The 20,127-nt window shown below is 42.0% G+C and overlaps 1 protein-coding gene across 15 annotated transcripts in view; it reads right to left on the bottom strand.

Annotated features, from left to right (window-relative positions):
• MAGI1 (membrane associated guanylate kinase, WW and PDZ domain containing 1) overlaps positions 1 to 20,127 on the bottom strand; it is a 354,965-nt gene that overhangs the window by 1,861 nt on the left and 332,977 nt on the right. For 4 of the 15 annotated variants that reach the window (XM_074913910.1, XM_074913919.1, XM_074913918.1 and 1 more), the window contains 8 exons: positions 19,285 to 19,477; positions 15,856 to 16,149; positions 12,367 to 12,570; positions 7,301 to 7,391; positions 7,120 to 7,180; positions 6,018 to 6,161; positions 4,667 to 4,805; positions 1 to 1,021 (listed from right to left, as the gene is read on the bottom strand). The exon at positions 1 to 1,021 is cut by the window's left edge and continues 1,861 nt beyond it. In XM_074913910.1, coding sequence (XP_074770011.1) covers positions 321 to 1,021; positions 4,667 to 4,805; positions 6,018 to 6,161; positions 7,120 to 7,180; positions 7,301 to 7,391; positions 12,367 to 12,570; positions 15,856 to 16,149; positions 19,285 to 19,477 — 1,827 coding nt within the window. In that variant the 3' untranslated portion in view covers positions 1 to 320. Of the gene's footprint in view, positions 1,022 to 2,602; positions 2,692 to 2,785; positions 4,561 to 4,666; positions 4,806 to 6,017; positions 6,165 to 7,119; positions 7,184 to 7,300; positions 7,392 to 12,366; positions 12,571 to 15,855; positions 16,150 to 19,284; positions 19,478 to 20,127 lie in introns of those variants that run through there. The other 11 variants (XM_074913903.1, XM_074913909.1, XM_074913902.1 and 8 more) reach the window with 7 other exon arrangements.

The raw sequence follows: 20,127 nt of genomic DNA on the forward strand, positions 1-20,127 counted from the left end.
AGCCCAATAAAGGAATTATTCTTAAGAAATCTACAAAGAATGTAGAAACAAAATTTTATAATCCTTTAGGACCAACATTTGGCAAGTAATTAAAAAAAAAAGAATACACTGAAAAATACTTTCTTTAATATTATACATCAGGCACAACACTTTTTTTTTTTTTTTTTTTTTGTTATAAGATTTCATCTGCATATAAGGTTTGTAGGATCAGCAGGTGCCGGATGTCTCCTCGCCTGCGAAAGCCGGATGGTTTCTGCTCCTGCACTCTCTCCTCCGCTCCCGTGGCGTGGGGAAGGCGGCGGGGACGCCGGAGGAGCCCCTCAGATGCTGAGGTCGGTGCTGCACTCCTTGTACGGCCGCCTGCGCTGCTCGGGAGGGTGCCTGCGGCTCGGCTCGTGCTTCCAGCTGGGGTCTTCCCTCTCCCGGTGGCCGACTCGCTCCTCCCTGAGCCGTCTGTCGGGTGACCTCTCCCTCCGCCGGTCAGACGACTTGGCCCGCCGGTCGAGCGAGCTCTCTCTTCTCCGATCGGGCGACCTCCTGGGCTCCATCAGTCTCTCCAGCGACCGCCGCCGTCGGCTGGGCGACCGCTCTCTGCGCCTCTCGGGGGAGAGGTCTCTCCTCCTCTCGTGTCGCTCCCGCCTCTCCAAAGTGTTGTCAGCGCTCCTCGTGCCTTCCCTCCGCTTTTCGGGTGACCTCCTCTTCTGCCCGTTCACCACCGCCCTCTCCGGCTGCCTCTCGTGCCTCTTCTCCGGCGACCTCTCCGTCCTCCTGCCTGGCACGTGGTCGTTGGTTTTAGAAGTCCCATTCCAAGTGTGGTGTTCATTGGGATGTCTGCTAAACTCTCTGCTGCCTTTTAGATCTCTAACGTAAGTCCGCTTGTCCCCATGTTGTGATGATTTGTGAAGGTCTGGTGGATAACTGGACTCCGATGATGGGTGCTGTCGTCGGTCGGATGGCACGGGTTTCATTTCCGATACATTTTGTGAACCTGTGGCGGGACTGTTCCTGTCACTGCTGGGGTCTGAAAGAAAATAACAGCAAAGCGTTTGGTACCGATGCCTTCCGCGGCGCCGTGACACCACTTATCACTCTTCAGACTTCATTAGTGACAAAAACAAACAACTGTTAAAGCAGTCAGCGAAGGCTAACCGAAGCTTTTGTTAATTTAACTGCGAACAACGAGAGTTACAGGTTAGTACTGGTGCTGCTCTGTTCGTTAGCCGTGTTTTGGTCCAAGCTGATATCATCTTTATGCTCTTCTGGTCATGGGGTATTTTACATTTTCCCCAAGCCCAATTCATAATGTTTCAGTTACACTACTTTCCAGTGGAAAAAAAAAAATTGTAGTTCGGGTTGTTGGCTGTTTTTTTTTTTTTTAACGGTTTCCAATAAAGAGGGCTATTAGGAAACAATTTTTTTAAGTCTTTTGAGAGAACGGCCTTCCAGGTGCGGGAGGCTTTTTTTCAAATAGCAGAAAATGTACAGAAAATAGAATTGATTATTAAGTTTTCACCTCATAAAATAGCATTTTGAAGGTGTGAGAATTAGACTGTAATCATGCAATTTCCATTTCATTTAAGACATTATTTAATCTCACTTAGTTCTACCATGTTATGAAAAGTCCTAGGGTAGATTTTGGTTTTGCCACAATGATTCGAACAACGATGACAGAAGTTATGATTTTTTTCATATCAAAGCGATGGAAAGATATTGTAATATGTAGGATGGCTTTGATTACAACCTAATCTCCAGTTCATTATTTTTAATGTAGTATTTCAGGTAAAATACAGCTGAGCTACCTCTGCAAGACAAACTGCAAAGCACAAAAAAACCAACCCCAAACCTGAAAACTGGCCCTGCGCTGTAGCTAAGCTACAATTACTCATGTCACTTGTAATGGATGTTTATGAATGATTCATTAGAGACATGCCAAACATTAAAGTAGCTGCACTGACTTAATGCGAGCATTGCTTTTATTTGCTAATTGTTTTCTTTTTTAAAGTAACTTCTGCATGGCAGCTTGGCTGGCGTTAGCTGTGCTGTCTGCAGGCTTCCTGCTGCTTGCACCAAGGCACCCACCTTGAAGCGGCCTGTCCTGATGGCAAGCACTGAAAACCCTCACAAACACTTGTGGGGACAGATTTTTTAATTTTTGTTTTTCTCCTTTTTTTCTTCCCTCCCCCAAGCCAAACACTCTACATGCTCATTCCTCCTGCCATCACACAAAGCGTCTCCCCTTCGATGGCATTTCCATTCCTTAGCTTGGGAGGGTCGGTGTGTGCATGGGCTGTGATTTTTGTGATTTCCAGGTGAAACCCGTGTTGTGACTCACGTGTGTACATTTTTTGCTTATTAGCTTTTTCAGGCAGCAGCTGGGGATCACACCGCTTTTCTGTAGCTGTAAGCACGTGGCTTGCGGCAACCTGGCTATCACACAAGGTACAAGCGAGGTTTAAACGTGTCCTGTGGTGTACTTAGAATTCAGGGGACGCAGGGTGCTCGGAATGAATTGCTGTACATATAAAATATAGCGAAGCGGAAAGCAATGTGAGGGAATTAGGCCACAGCACAAAAACACCTAATATTGATTTTAGCTACAAACCGTAGTTTGATTATGGCCCATAAGGTAGAAGCAAGACTCCCCGAGCTTGTCATTTCTCATACATGCAGCGATATTAGGAGGTATCATCGCTGAGGAAGGAAGAGCCCAGCACCAAGAAAAGTAAGAGAAAGAGAAAGAGAAAAGTAGAAAATTTAGATTCCCTAGAATAAAGGTGAAAGAAAGAAAAATCTTCATATTTTATCTTAGAATAAAGAAAGTTTATTTTTCCAGTCAGATTGTCTAGGCTTCACCCAAATATAAGGCTGCAAAGACAGCAGTTGTTATTATCGTGACATAAAGAGACATCTAAGAGGTGATTCAATAACCCAGACAACGAGAGCATCCATTCTAAAAGACAGCTGGAACAGCGACACAGAATGTCATAGAAAAAACATTAACAATCAAACAACAACGAAAAATAAAGTCCACCAGAGACCACAACATTAAAAATAAGTACAAAACTCATTACAAAAATATACAGCCTCATAGAGAAGCACGTTCCAATCGAGTCAGAAAAATATTGGAACTTAACATTATTAGAGGAACCATTTGCGACTGCAGCGAACAGAACGAAGAGAGGAAGGAGTCCCAAATGTTACAAGGATATTCTTTACAGTAGTGCAGCCCCTGTATATTAAATCCTTGCTTGGTGAATGAATGTTTAGTGGTTTAGCATTAGCCAAAAGAAAATTGGTGGTGGATTTCCACCCTCAGTGCAACAGACATATGCTTTGAGAAGTGAAGCACTTAATTTACAGGGTATTTATGCAGTCTAGCATATGATACAGTACTGTACATCCAAAGGAGTATAGGAAAAGACAAAATAGAAAGAACATTACAGAATTTCAGTGCCATCATTGAACCTTCTGGTGTGCTATTTATATTACAGAAGTGTAAACCCACAACTTCCCTTCCATATTGTTAAACACTTCAATTGTTTGTTGGTTATACTCTGAATTGGTCATTTAAAGTTAAATAATGAGCAGAAACTCTCAAACGTGGTACAGTAAATGAAAAGAAAATCTAGCTCATAAACTGTGCAGAAGGGTTTTGTTTCTGGTTTTAGGACATGGAGTGAATGATAAACACAGAACTTAGTGACACAGAAATAACCCAAATACGGGGAGAAAAGTATAAAGGACATCCCTTCAATCATCAGTTTCTATAGAAACCTCAAAGACCTTTGGTTGGGAGTAGCCCTCCATCGAGGGCACAATATTTGACAATTATCTCAAATAAATAAGACATAATTATAATATTAAATAGTGTGCTAAGTTAAGCCACCCAGCAATCCAACCTCCGGGGGAAGAAAAGGAAATCTAATGCAATTCTTAGTAAGAAACAAGGACTGAATGTTTCCCCCAAGACAGACACGAGAGCATCTTTTCATAACCTCCTCACCTTTTCAGACCTTACAAATCAACTAGTTGAAACCAGCAGATGGTTTAAGGGGGGAGAAAAGGGCTCAGGAGGCCAAATCAATATATTTTTTGCAGTAAAGCTTTTTTTTTCTTCTTTTTCTTAAATAACTTTATAAATATTTACATAAATATTAAGGGAAGGCAAAAATCTCATACGCCATCTCAGCATTCATGTCTACGGATACAGACAGGAACTAAAGAGAAAAACCTAACCAAAAAAAAATAATCACTGCTTCAGAATAATAACTCGGAATCCCAGTTTTTGCATTGATTAGAAGTAGAGACCTATTTGAAACAACAATTCAGCCGCTGAGAAACAGTTTGGCACAGTTCAATGACATTCCTTGTTTGGCTGGACAAGACAATAAGGTTTGTTTTGTTTTGTTTTGTTTTCCTCTCTGATCACCAAAAATACTGCTATGATGATCTTGCCTTACACTGCGCCCCAAGTCCATGGAAGCAAGCAAAGGATGAAATGTGTAGAAAATTCAGCACAAGCGAGGCAATTAACCATATGTTGCAAAGGTTGGTAAGACACTGGTGAGAAAGGAAAATAAAAAAGAATTCCCGCTTCAGATCTTGAGATAAATCATTCATGGAGTGATGCCAGGGAAGAAAGGAATGTTTTCATAGTTTGACCCACCATATTCTGGGACAGAGCCATCTCCACGTTTCAGAAACAGGCGGACCCTGCGGCCACCGTTTTTAATCAGTTCGATGGCCCGAGCATGCTTCATGTTCTTGGTAGTTTCTCCGTTGATCTCTAAGATTTCATCACCGATCTGTCAATGTAATAAAAGAAAAGAGTCTAAGATTAGAAACAAGCCCCCACAAGGGTCACCACCAGCACACCACAACGGCCACAGCAAATGTTGAAGATGAACCATGCGCCAGGTGGAGCTAAATACACCCAACTACCTCAGTGACAGTCCACAAAAATCAGTGTGCAGGGGCCTGGGAGAGATGAAGACGACAGGGAAAGCTTGAGGTATCAAAATATGTCATTGCTGTTCTGTAAAACCACATTGCATTATTGTATTGTTCAATACCTAGAGCTGTGTCAGAACCGGTGTGATTTTATTTTAATTTGATTATTTGTAAATTATTTGGTCAAAACGGTTGGTTGTTTTACAGTCTGCTATAACTGGGATGTTCAAATACCTTTTTCAGGTCCATTTCTCACTTGGCTATAGATACCTACAGCAAACCATCAGAGCTGCTTTTGTAAATATAATCATTCATCAGGATAGGTAAACAGGGCTTGGAAGAGCTTGTCAAAGCATTGACTTCCACAGGGCAGCACTGATTTATTTTCATCAGCAAAAAATTTTGGACCTATAAATCTACCCCTTGCAAAAGAATTTTGAAAATGCACTTCACACGATCTATCTGGAGAAGAAGACGACAATATGCTGTAAAGTTACAATGCATTCTCTCACAGAAGAGCAAGGAGTACATAAAACCTGTCAATTCTATTTTTCTGTAGGCATTTTCTAACATATGCCCTTGATATAATGTTTATAATTTAGCCGATATGTGAAGTTAACAGTTAATACTAATGAAAAACTCTACGATAATTTCATAAGCCATGGGTCAATACAGATGCTCTCTCTTGACTCTGCCCACTAGCAGAGGAGAGAATCCAGATTCTCCACTCATGGCTGCACCTCTAAAGGAGCTGACAAAGACTGTGGCTATTACATTTACATTGCTACACGTACCCTTGTTAGGTTTTAAAAGTCAGAGTATGTATTAGAATTTGGAAACCTGGGTTGGCACAAGGGGGTGAAACCTTCCAATGCACACACAGAGTTACAGACTGTATACAAAGAGTGACAGAAGCCACTGACAGAAGTAAACAGGAACCACTGCTCCTTTCAGTTAACATTTATTTTTCCTCTTAGCTGGCACAGCAGAAGGTGTGCCTGTAGGGGAGAGGCAGGGAAGTCAGCTTATTGCAAAGAAGCATGTTTGCTAGATCTGTTTGTGCATACCCTCATCTTCCCACATCTCTCAGCTGGACCATCCTCAGCTAGCCGCAACACGTACAGATCCATATTATACTCCCGGCCACCTCGCAGGCTAAAGCCAAACCCTTTGGCTCCTCTTTCCAGCTCAACAGTGTAAAAGTCTTGGTCCTGCTGGAGGGAAGACAACATATGTGCAATTGAACAGAAAGTTAAATGCTGCTCTACTCTCATTTTGAAATTATTCAACCAACGAAGGTTATTATTTTTGTTATTCATATTTAAAAAAATCAGTTGAGTTTTCACACACAGACTAGGATTTCCAGCCTCCTCAGATCCCACCCTGTAATTTGGAGTGTCAGCAGTGGCCTGGAAAGGGCTGGTTTTTAGGCACCTCTGTGCCCAGGGTGAAAAGGCACATTTCTGGGGGGTGGTTAGCTTTCTGCCAACCGCAAAGGAAGGCTAGGGCAACCTCACTTCCAGTGCCAGGCTTTAGTTAAATGTCTAATGGTAACTAGGATCACTCTATGCCACGGTGCTGGCTTTTCTGTTATCACCTCATCTATTCCTTTGCAAGAAGCTCAGAAGCACGTGCATTGTTTTTCTCTACAGCACAAATGCTGTTAGCACAGAGATGTTCTGCAGTCCCTAATGGAAGAGGTTACATCTGGGATGGCCACTGGCAAGAAAAGTTAACATGAGATAGATAATCTCTCTAATAAGATGCCATCTGAGAAAGCTGGAACACTCTAGCTATTGCCCCTTATTAAGTTTTACTCTTTTTTTTTCTCTGAATCTATCGTTTGCATACAACAGTACTTTCTGGAGAGGCCCCTCAAAATATACAATTCAATAAACAAACACATAAATTATTACTGTTGTAAAAATGCCATCATTTTTTTCCCTCCCTTAAAGTCTTAATAAGAATGTGTTGGAAATGTTTCTCAGCTGAAACAAGAGCAACACATATTAAGAAACTAATCAGCAAATTCCTCTTTCTTCAGCAAACAGACTGAGGGAAAACAGCTTCCCAGCAGGAATTTTCGAGGGAAATATTTGAACACAGCCCTTAAGCAGTTTGGAAGTGACAGTCTGTGGTAAACAAAACAATGAGAAAGGTAATCCTTACCTGTGCTGCTTGGGGTGGTTTGAAATCAAACTGGGATTCCTGCTTTGGTTTGGTGTTGTTCCTGCTGTAATGAATGAGAGAAAGAGGGAAAGAGGAAAAATACAGCTCATGGGATGTCAAGACAATCAAGAAGTAACCGAAGAGAGAGCATGTCAAAGAGAGAGGAGGAAAACAATCTGACCTGGTCTCCTGTGGTATTTGCTGAGGAGTGTGTGTGGTTGTAATTGTAGCGATTTTTTCTGCATTGGTCAATAAAGTAGCATTGGAGGATTCTGAAAAACAATTGGTTTTTTTCATTATGAGGGAAGACCATTGGCTAGTCAATGAAAGAAATTTGCAAAGGTAATTCACTGGAAAGCATCATTATGTTGTTTTTAAAGAACTTGAAATTGGCTCAAATTTCGTAAATCCAAAAATTAACAAGATAAAGTCTAAGTAAAGTCACAGTAATTACGTATCTGAAACTGAATACTCTATTGGAAAAATGAAAAAGAAAACGGGGGAATCTGGATTAGAAACACCTCTGATCGTTTGACATACTCAAATCAAAGACTGACTTGTGGAAGAAGGGTTGAAGAATGTTTTGTCTGTTGTCTAATGACATGAATTCCAATCACTGAAGTCTCCAAATATGGTAGGTTGGCTGGATTAGTTTTATAGCAGCAATAACTATTCCATGGATTATAAGCTTATCAGTGCTTCCTCCATCAGAAACTGCAATCTTCAGTAGGATCGAGATGTGGCTTTTATCTAATACCTCACAAGGTGATATTGAACGTGGCTAAAACCCAAACTTACTGAAATCTCGCTTTGAAATACAACCCACTACTGCCTGAGAACTCAAAGCTGCACGTAGAGATGTGGAACCACCTGTACCAAATGCATCAATAGCTCTGGGTACCATTTACAAAAGGGCTCACTGAGAGAATTCAGAGAGCAGGATTAACTTCCAAACTTAATTTATGCCATGGCAAAGGATGCTCAGCCCAACATCAGCCTGTGCAAATGCCACACTTGTCTACGTGTGGCAGGAGGCATTTCCAGGAGAGGTCCTCTCTCCTGCTTCACAAAACTGGGAAGGGAGTTGCTATAGACACAACTGACAAGTGACTATCTAGGTGTCCCTCACAGTACAGCAAGGCAAAATGGTCCCCTTGTCATTTTGAAGCTTTATCACACACTTCAGTAAGACCAGAGTTAACCCAGAACTTGTTTAAAATTCTGACTAAAATTAAGGCCATTCACTGCCATTAGCCAAATATTAGCAACACAGTTTTCGAGGACAAACCTGGAACTCCTGTGTATTGATCTCAACACATTTTCCAGAAATGCATATTGTATTAATGCTGAACTGAAATTAGTACTGAAGAGTTTCAAATTTTGAATTGCTCTAGAAGTCAGCAGTTCATGAAAACACCCTTCCCCTCACACAGAGGTTTGAATACAGAGGAAGAGTTGGTGGTACATGTTTAACCACTCAAAATGTTGAACAGTTACATTGGTTGCATGTGGAGAATGATGGGCACAGTCAACAGAAACACCCACTCACTAGGCATAGTGTTCCCAGCTGAAGTCACTGCAGTGCCAAGCACTCACTCCTCTGTGGAACAGTCCTGCACCCAGGAGACCCCCACTCTGTGACCATACCCACTCTATCTGGGACATGGCCACAGATTGCAAGTAATTACAAAATACCAATCACAATCCACTTTTCAAGGTCAAAATCTAAACCGAATGCATGATCAGTGGTTAAAATGCCACACCTTGTTTCCTGACTGAATTTCTCTAGTTCCAATCCCACTTTAAAAAAAAGCCACCGTCAGACTACAGCAACAAAAACTGGGTGGAAACATCTGGCTCTGCAACATAAAACTACAAGGTCTTCTACCCTACCCTTGTTTGCTGCTTAAGCTCCAGGCATCTGGTAATTCATTTTATTGACTATGGAGAAATCTGCCATTATTAAACAGAGTCCAGCTGTAATACAAAATTGCAGAAATAGGAGGGGTTTTCCTTGATTTAAGGAGAGGTGGTGGTCATAGGCTTACTTGGTCCTGGGAACAGAATTTATTTAATGGATTTATTTTAATTGTGGAGAAGTCTAAATGAGGTGAAGTTTTTTTCCTCCTGTAGCTAGTGCATGTAATTCAGAAAAAGAACCATTGAAACAGATGGGTGCAATGAGAGCACAGCTCCTTTGCCCGCAGCACTGTGCCCAACTTAACATGCCCAAACCCTCAGCATATGGAGCTGTAACATCTTCCAGACCAGAGCTGGCTTGTGTTCAGTGCCCCAGAGAGCAGGAGAGGCTCCTGGATCTACCTGCACCTCTCAGGGTAGGCATGACCAAAACCATATCCTTAGGAGGATGTGCCATTGACAACTGGCTTGTGTGAGAACGAGATGTTCCTATGTGTGGATACAGTATTGGGTTTTAAGAAATAATTCTGTGTATTTTGTAAAGATGCCTTGATGCTAAAATTGGTGTCCAACATAAGAAGTCCCCAGTTAAGTGTTCTGTATTCATCCAGAACAAAAGCCTCCGAAATCCTGCACAAATATTTGAAGATCAGATGAAGATGGGCTTCAAAGAGAATGCAAGATTCCTACCCTTTAGTAGGTCACATTAAGAATACCAAGTAGAGCAACAACACATCTTTGGTACAGATGTATCTTCACACCACTGTACTGCATCTATCTTTAGCCTACCCTACCCCATGAGTCAGGAGTTGTGCATAATTTTGCTAGTTTTTTAGACACTGGATCAGGACGCATGCCAGCCACCATGCAAAACTGGAACAGAACATGAAAGAAGCAAAAATTATCTCTAGTAGAATTACAATTGTACATTCTAAATCCTACATATTTCATTGATTCCTTGCCCTGTTCTGCCCTAGAACACTCAGACACCAATTAAATGCCTAATCTAAGCTTGCCATTTTTCAGCTCTCTGTATCCTTGCATCAGCTGGCAGCATGTTAAAGCATCATAATTTCATTGCAGATACACTCCTGCAGTGGTCTATGGCAATGAGTTGGTGCAAGACTTAGTACAAAGCAAAAACCCTTGGTGTTTTTAATGATGTTAGAAGAGATTAGCAGTGTGAGTTTGTTGTGAGTCTTGTGATGAGCTTTAGTTTCATGTTTATCTGAGAAGTACGGCTTCTGATTTATCCTTCCCCCCACACCTTTAAGTACGCTGGTAGACCATTTATATTTACCTAGAAAACACCCAAAAGTCAGCAAAAACAACAGATCAACAAAAGCACCCGAAGACAACAAAAAGAAAACAATATACAGACCAATTTCTTAAATCTCATGAGGTGTACAGCAAACTTCCCAGTGATTTTGAGAGTATCTGGTCTTACTGGCTTTTAGAAATTAAATGTAGGTAATACTATGCAAAATTGGCAATCTGATTTGGAATTTCAAAGGGACAGTAAATAAAAAGCCTTGAAGTCTGCATTGCTAGGAGACAGAACATTTGTCTCCTTCCCTAAATTACAGCTTTCCACCTTCTCTAGTAAAACATGATGTCAGTCACAGGTACAGGTTTCCCTTCTAACCTAAGCAATTTAACATGGTATTTTGTACACATATTTGCATGAACAAGATTGGCTGAGCATTCACGTCAGGAGGCTATATTATTCTTAAAAAATTCTTAAATCATTCAAAAGTTATTTATCTCTTAAGGTTTGGTTTTTGGTTTTTTGTTTTTTTTTTTTTTTTTTTTTTTTTTTTTAATATTTATTTAAGGATTCACCTTCCTTGATTTTGATCTGATACCAAAATAGAGGTAATGAACAATTCTCTTCCCAGTTTACCTTCCAAAACTAGCATGCACAGGCCAGCTCAGATGTTAGCCTGATTCACAGCCATTTTATTATTCATGAACGCTCAATTTGCTGGAAGCAGCAAACGATACATACCACTTGACCTGGTAGCTACTAAACAGTAGGAAAATAAAGCCTTTAAACAAAAACAGATCACCCTAAACAGAAAGAATTTATATAACCAGATCATTTCTCATCCTGGCCTATTTTTATCCTGTAATTATAGCATAATCATGCACTGTGGGGTAACCAAATCCATGCTTCAGATTAGCAAGTACAAGAGTTAGAACTACCGAATGCTTCTCACTGGAAATCACATCATGTAACTTCTTCATTCTGCTTTACAGGGCCCAGGTTCAATTCAGCCATGCTTTCTCAACCTTCCTTTCACATTTAATCACACTCTCTCTACATTTAACTGAATGCAAATAATGTCCTGTACAACTCTAAGAAATGCTCATTAGCACTGTATCTGAGCCATCAAATCTTATACCTGTGGATTCAGCTTGAAAAGGGAGCAGTGTAAAAAGATTTCTGCCTGATGAGTTCTCACTATGAACCCATCCATGGCAGAGAAGGACAATGAACAAACAAAATACTCAGAATTTAGAACCACAGCAATTTTAGTTTTGCTATAGATATTTTACATGCGTTTCTGCTCTGCTTCTATTTGGCATCACAGCTAGGGATCAATTTAATGAAACTGATAGATAACACAGATCCTTACTTTTATTAAACAGTTCAGTGATCTGAAACCAGTACCAAGTGTCAGCATATTATTAGGGATCCTGCACATTGATCTGAAACAGTCCTATCCTGTCTAGGGTAACTCCTACAACAATTGGCTGTAAGCACAGAGCAGCTCCAGAGCCATCGCCATTTAACAAAGTCATTTCAAAACGTACTGAGCTCGCTCCCAAAGCAACTTACCCAGAATAAAAACAAATCTTCTTTTTGAACAGCTTAAAACATGACAAAGTGTTTATCCCTTTCTGTGAACTCTTTGCTCTACAGCTGGCTTGTGTATATACAAAGCTTCAGGAATCCCAAATACTAACAAGGGATCCCCAAATATTTTAAAGCTGCATTATTAACCTAAGATTAATGTGTACCGAGATATGCATCAAATTTACAGAAGATCATTTTAAGGAGGTATGTGGAGAAAAATGATACAATGAAATATTTGGGGTTTATTGTAGAATTAGCACCTCCCTGTTTAATAACAGAACTCCTATTTCTATAGAACAGAACAAAAAATAAAGCTATGGAAGACTCACAACCTCCCTCACCGCTAACTCCCAAAGTGGGAGTGTAAATTGAGTCCTCCATGACTTTGTGGCTCTGACTGATGCAAAAAGCCCGGGAACAAAACCAATAAAAGGGTCAGATAAGACAGCAGGAAACATATACTTTACCATCTCCTGGAATGATGCGCAGGGTAACGGTGTTTCCCGCTTCCTTAATGAGGTTGACGATGTCTGAATGCGACTTGTTGGTGATGGAGCACCCATTGACGGCCAAGATCCGATCGCCTACTTTCAGCTTGCCACAGCGGTCTGCGGGACTCCCTTCAATTATCCGACCTATTTTGTGAGGCATGGCCACACATGCATTTCCCGCTTTTGTATTGGTTTGGGGGTTGTTTTTGTTTTGGTTTGGTTTGGTTTGGATTTTAATTGTTTACATACGTGGGAATATGGTGAAGGGGAAAAGGAGAAAAAGGGTTGAAAAGGGAAAGAGAAGGTTAAGGGTTAATTAATTAATGCATCAAGCAAAAGTTATTATAGGATAGCTTTGCTGCCAGTGTTCAAAACATTGGCAATCAACTAGTATGAGTGAACAATATTTTACTTCTTTTACAAAAAGGTGTTTTGTTAATCACTCAAAACTCCCCCCGCCTTGATTTCTGTTAATAATTGGTGAGATTTTTATAGACTACAACTGCTCTTAGCAGCTCCATCATAACCCAAATCCTGATTTTATTTTTGAACAACAAAAAAATTGAAACTCTTTGTAGAAAGCATAACCTTCCTTCTCCAAGATTACGCTGGTGTCATCCTCTCTAGTCCTTCCCTAAGTCAATTGCTGTTCAAGCTTCTGCCAATGTTTTGTTCTTTCTCAATTTAGAAAGATAAATTGTTCTAGGCCTAAGAGGGAGTGTGGCTCCCTTTCTACCATGAAGACTCACTCTATCAGTGCTGCATGGGGAAGTAACATGAAACAGTTTTCTTCTATCATGAATAAAGGTACTACCAGGGAAGGTACAGGACCACTACAGATGGGCCAAGACTGACAAAGGTAACCTGTTTGGTGCAGGCATCCACCTCAGCCTGTTAACCCTTCCTCTTTTATGATCTTAGATGGCATCAGGATGGGAGCAGGGAAGGAATTAGCACTTCTTCATTTAAATACCGCTAAAACAACACACAAAACCATTGAGGCATCTGACACACAGCAAGAGCACTTTAGGATGAATGTGTTTTGGAGACAAAATTCTCCTCCTGTTCCATGCAATTGTTTGTCCCAAAAACACAGGGTTGTCCGTAAAATCCAGAATTGGGACACAGGGGATACACAACTTCAGATAAATCCACCGGGCTTTTGTACGGCTTCTTTACACAGGCAGTAGGCTCTTGAGCACGCAGCGCGTGATTAAAACCATGAGGTATACAGAGCGGCCATCTCATACTCTGCATCCACAATACATTCACCCTCACAGATGCACTCTCCCATCTGTGCTATAGTCTTCATACGATTAGTAGTTTTAGAGATATACATTGCTGCACACATGACCACACTAGAAAGACCATAAAGAAGAAAAGGCTAATAAAAGGAATGCGAGGTGAGAGAACAAAGCTGGGAAGATGCGATGAAAACTGGCAGAAAGTGTTAGTATTAGTTGCAAGTGGTAGGCGGATGTTTTTTTTAACTTCTTTTACTGTGACGTTAGAAAGTTCTTCCTTCTGGTAATATAAAGCCCCATCCAGTTCAAAGGCTGCTTTGAGGCTATGAGTTCCTACTCTATCCAGTTCTCTGTCCACACATGACAGAGCCCACACCAAAGTGACCAAGGTGGGTTTTAGAACCAGTTTGGCCCATCTCTAAATGCTACTCAGGAAACAAAAAAACTACAAAGCAGGTCCAAAGCAAGCACCACACAGCAGAGGGAACACATCTCATGCAGAGTATTAGGAAAAAGCTGAATACACTTGAAAAAAATTAAAGGAAGAACAGTCACAGATCAACAGATCTCCATGAGGAGCCCCTGCACAGAAAACTTCCAGTCAGTGAGTATCTTGGGCTAAAGCAAACACAATTCTTTACAACCTCAGGTCAACGTTTCTCTGCAGAAAAGAGTTAAGAGCATAGTCTTCATACAGTAAAAATTATTTACACACGTTTGCAAATATTTTCAGAAGATAAAAGCTCTCTCTCCGGTTTAGACTGAGTTCAGTTTACTCTATATTACATTACACTGTCGTGTTCTGGAACCAAAATACCTATTCTGGAAGAACCGCTGCCAGCAGTGAGGACAGTGCCAAGGTAGCTTAGGACATGAAACCTGACAGAACTTGATGTACCGGGTCTATACTAGGTATTTTCCCTTTGAAATCTGTGCTGCCATGGATACCCAGAACAGTTCTAGAAATCACTTGTTCTACATCAATACCAGCAATGGAGGTGATGCTCGCTTCATCTATTAGTAAGAGCACTACTGATGGTGAATGGGAGGAAATTTCAGAGGAAAAAAGCCTATTATAAAAAGAGGGAAAGGCCACTTCTCGTCACACACATGCACCTGCGTGCCCCAGAAACATTCAAGTTGTACAATGAGACTGCAATATATTTTGTCTGCAAACCACAGCCCTGACTGAGAGGTGAAGGTGGCCAAGGCACATGTTCTGTCTTGCCTTTCTCCCTCCATCCCTATCACATGACACAGACTAACTTTTTCCCTACAAAGTATAAGTGGATGCTGCCTCTGGCCCTTTTGGAGGAGATGGAAAGGGAAGAAAATAGCATCTCTGACTGGTTTCCCCCTTGCAATGACATTACTGCTCTGGAGCAGGCTGTTCTGCACACACTTGCAAAACCAGCTTATTTGTGCTTTACAACATATGACTCGTTTGTTCTGTAGACAGAATCACGCCTCTTTTACAGCAACACCTGGAAATGGGTGTCTGCCTAGCAGAAAGGACTGTCTTCAGAAAGAAACCAAGAGCACTTCTATTAGGGCAGGATATTAAGTGTGACATCGCATGAACTTCATTTCCCCCTGTTCTGAAGAAATGTATTTGAGAAGAGGTGGAGTGGGTCAAAAAACCATCCTGCTTTTTTAACAGTATTCTCCATTTTATGTCTCACCAGCAAGCACTATTAATTAAAACTTCCCAGCTATCAGCACACTCGCTCCATAATGAGGATCAGAATAACCCTGATTGCCAAAGAGAAGTTAATCAGTTTAAGTGCTATTGCTTTTAAATCAACTGGCTCAATTCCATCATCAGGAGACATATTTCATTCCACCTGCTCCATTTCTGCATTAGGGAACAGCATCACTGGGGGGGATCCCTGGCAAACCCCAGAAAGGCATCCAGCTAGCAGGGAGAGCCAGAGCTTCAGGGAGGATCAGGCATTGCCATTGGTGGCATTTTTGCTCTTCAGGTTGGCATTTCTCATTTTGCTTTTCTCGACTCAGTGCTGAACAAAACCCTGGAGGCAAACACCTACCAAGTTTTGGCCTCCAATTAAGCTATTAATTACATCAATTAGGGCACTCTCATGACTTTTAATTAAACAGATCCCCAACTCGCCTCCTTCATCCCGTACACATGCGCACGCAGCTGCAGCACCCAAATCTGCCTCTCATTCGAGGCGCAGTGAAAAAAAACCCCAAGACTTACCAAATGTCGTCCCCGCCTCTGGCCTGCTCACCGACGAGACGATGACGAAGCCGAACCCCTCGTTTTCCCCGCGGCGGATTTCCACATCATAGGGCTGGACCACGGCACTGACGACACCGCTGCCCCCGCCGCCACCGCTGCCGATGCCACTGGTGCTGCCGCTGCCTGAGCTGACAGTGTTGAGGGAGTTCTGGCTGCCCTGAGGCGTTCGCTTCTCCTCTGTCAGTGAAGCCGGCTGGTTGCTGCTGTGGTGGGAAGAGGCTGGGGATGGGACTTCATTCTCTGCCTTGGGAACTGGGGTGGGAAACAAAAAGACTTGTCTGAGAAGGCTGCACCACCGAGTGCTTGAAAAGCGCCACACCCCCTGAGGAAAATGTTAAAAGAAAAAAAAAAAAAAAAATCACCTGCTTTAATCTATAAATCATGACCATAATGATCAAGGGCTCTGTCTCCCTTCGGATATCACTCCAACAGCTCTGTTCGATGGTGGCACTGACCACACATGCTCATCCCCTCCACTGTACGGCCAAAGCCTTTCCCTGCCCACGTACAGCAGCAGTACAGTTAAACCAGTGCAGTGCCGCGTGCTTGCATACTCCGTGGTGTTTTAAGCCTGGATTACAGTAGTTCAGAGGTGCCTCCTTTAGATAGCACATCCTCACTTCAGTTATATAAGTGCAACCATGCACAAGCCAAGAAGAGAGAGAAGAATATCCATCACGCAACACCTCTGTATTTTTTAACTCAATTCTATCAGTTGAGTAGTGCTTATTGCCTTTGATTGTGATCTTCAGTAACAACAACCACCCATACTAAAGCAAAACAACTTGTGAATCAAGGTTTTCTGGACTGAAGAACCAGCAGCTAGCCTCTGTACAATCTGGTACAGTTGGGGGGAAACCATTAAACATTCTAACATTAATATTAAACAAGTGTTAAACAGCAACAGAAGTTGGAAGTGGTATTAGTTTAAAATCTAATCAGCTACCACAAGGCTCGAAGAAATCTGAAAAAAATTGCTTAGTCCACACTCTGCTCGAGTCAGGGCCAACTACACTTACTGTCAGCCCTGACAGATGTTTGCCTAATCAGCTGTTAAATATCTCCCCAGGCAATCTATTGGTTGCAATATCTAACTTAAATCTTCCCTGCTGCAACATAAGGCTATTATTTCTAGTTCTATCTAGCAGGCATATGGAGAACATATTATTCCCTTCCTTTTTGCAGCAGCCTCTTATAGTCTTGGGGAGTTTAACACCTCCTCCCGCTTCTCTGCTTTAGGCTAAACAATCCCAATTTGTTCAGTATTTCCTTGCAGACCATGTTTTCTAGAGCTCTCCTTATTCTCTCTGGTCCTCTGGACTCCCTCCAGTTGGGCTCTCTCCAACTCAAACACGTCTTTCTTGAAGTGCTGGGCCATATTGCAGCTAAACCATCATCTGCTGGGAAATCAGGAGAGTTCCCCCCCTGCCTACACCCCAGCACAGTGTTTTTCTTCACCTGAGCCAACCTCAGGTTAAAGCTTGTGGCCCACAATAGCTTCCACTTCTTGTTACTCAGCCAGTTCTCCACAGTCCATTTGCGCAGCCGAGAGCAGCATATTGCACTTGTCTCTGCTGAATGGCTGCCTCCACTAATCAGGTCACTTCTCCAGTTTGGTGAATCAAAATTAAGTTGAAAATTTTAAAAGCAACAACACGAAAATGGATGCCAAACAAAATCTAAACCTGTAAACCCATGATCCAAAGATAAATAAAATATTCTTGGATAGAAGTGCCTGTCTGCCCTTATACACTAAAAGTATGTACTGAATATATAGTATTCTACATATTAAGAATACAGGAGTATAAAATTTCCCCTACATGAATCTCAAGACACATTCAGGTGAACATAGATGGCATTTAGATGACAGGAGGAATAAGGGACCAAAATTCAGGAAGAGGATTCTCTACGAAGCAATGCTGGAATGTAAAAGCCTGCAGATGTAAGGTGAAAGAAGGGATCCTGAATAATTTATCCTAGAGTAAGTGTCCACATTTGAAATGATTCAGAAATAGCTCGGTCTGGAGTAACAAGCTCTTGAATGAAATACCAAGAGGTCTCACATGCATCTAAATCTTTGATGGTAATTTCCAGCCTGGAGGTTGTAAAACTGGATAGAAAATCTACGCCCAAAACCAATACCAAAATTCAGCTGCCCTGCCCCTTCCTCCCAAAGCTCGTCTCCTAAAGCTTCTCTCACATTGGCAGCCCTTTGTCAGGAATGAGAGAGAAGCTATTAGATGAGAGACATACCTGGCATTTAATCCACAACGGGAAGAAGGAAAGAAATGAGAAGAGAACATTTAACATTGTGCAGAAGGAGCTCAGCCCTGGATAGGAATACAGAGCTGTTTTAGAGGTACTGTTCCTGTCCCAACTTCCACTGCAGGCCTAATTTTCAACCTGAATGTTATTTTGATGCTCTTTAAGATGAAAGTACATCACTGCCTGTTTTTCTTCTGATGCCTAAACTTGAAAAGCTTTATCATATCCTTTCTTTTGAAGGTGAGCTAAACCAAAACACACACTTGAGCTCCCTGAAGGAACTCACAAGAAGAGGCAGCACCCCAATGTTACTCTCCAGTATTAAGCATAAGGTCGCATGTTATTTAGAGAGCTCATGCTGATGTCTTCATTTTCTTTGCTCCCAGGACATTTTTCTGTCACTAATCTGGGTGCCACCATGCAGTGTCACTTCTCTCTGCATCTTTCTGCCAGCTTCTTTTTCATCTCTTTAGACAATACACTTGCGTAGTGTGTGCACAATGCCTAGCATAACTCAGCACACAGAAATCTCTCTATTACAACAGACATACACACCCTGCACTACCAGAACCAATGACACCTAACAGTTTTGCATCTTGCAGTTAGCTGACTACATGTTGCAACCTCAGTTGAAGCTTCTCCTGTGCCTGGGACATCAGCCGCCGCATAGCAATGCCTTCACTCGCTCTCTGTCCTTGCCTCCCCCTCTATGGACTCTTCAGCATCTTTTCCCTCACTCCCAGTTTAAGGCTGGCTATCAGGGAGCGCAGTTATTTTGGGAAGTAAATAGAAAACATAGGCAGTCAGGCACGGTGTCTGTTGCTGCATGAGTCAAACTAAAAATGGCATGTTGCAACTGAACAGTTCTCCATTTTATCAGAAACCTTCAAGAAGTCTGGGGAAGCCAACTGAGACTGAGAGAGTCCTGACTGGAACAAAATATTTGAAACTTATTTGATCAAGAACAAAAAGGACTAAAAATAGGCAAAAGAGGAAGAAAAACACCACATCCCCTGAGTTCTCCCAGTATTACAGGGAGGAGCTTTTTTTCTTTAACCAGTTTGCTGAACAGATGGAGTCTGGCAAGAAAATCCACCCCTGCAGAGCGACACTGCAGCCTACCTGTGTAAACCACTTTGCGCCTGACGGTCAGATTGACGTGACCTTGTTTGGCTGCCTGTTGCATAAGCTGGACGACAAGCTGGTGCGATTTCCCGACAACAGGCGTCCCATCCACGCAGATCAGTTCATCACCTGATCTCAGGCGGCCGTCAGCATCAGCAGCACCCAGCGGTACAATGTGACCGATGTAAATCTGATGAAAAAAGAAAAAAAAAAATGAGGGGGGGGGGGAAAAAGGGGAAATGGTGAAAAAAAGGGGGAAAAAAGGGGGAAAGGGAAAAAAGGGAAAAGGGGGAAAAAAGGGAAAAAGGGCAAAAAGGGGTAAAAAGGGGAAAAGGGAATAAAAAGGGGGAAAATGGGTAAAAAGGCAAAAAGGGGAAAAAAGGGGATAAGGGGGAAAAGGGAATAAAAAGGGGGAAAAGGGAAAAAGGGGAAAAGGGCAAAAAGGGGTAAAAAGGGAAAAGGGAATAAAACGGGGGAAAAGGGGAAAAAGGCAAAAAGGGGAAAAGGGGGAAAAGGGGGAAAAGGGGGAAAAGGGGGAAAAGGGGGAAAAAAGGGGTAAAGGGATGAAGGGCAACAGGGAAGAAGGGAAATGGAAAAAAGGAAGGGAAAAAAAAAAAAGTGTTGAGAACTATCTGAACTATCTCAACAGTCAGCTGGACGCAAGGGGCACTGGTAGTTAGACCCAATTTAGGAGGGACAAGAAATTGCTGACAAACGTCTGCTGGTCAAGAAAGCTGCTCCTGTGAAAGCCACATCATGAAATTGTAATAAACTGACATCTTGTTTCTTTAGGCGGTCCTTTCAGTCTAATGACAGACAGCCTTGGGAAATGTGTTCAAC

This window comes from Athene noctua, chromosome 10 (assembly GCF_965140245.1).
Source record: "Athene noctua chromosome 10, bAthNoc1.hap1.1, whole genome shotgun sequence".
Classification (NCBI taxonomy): Eukaryota; Metazoa; Chordata; class Aves; order Strigiformes; family Strigidae; genus Athene; species Athene noctua.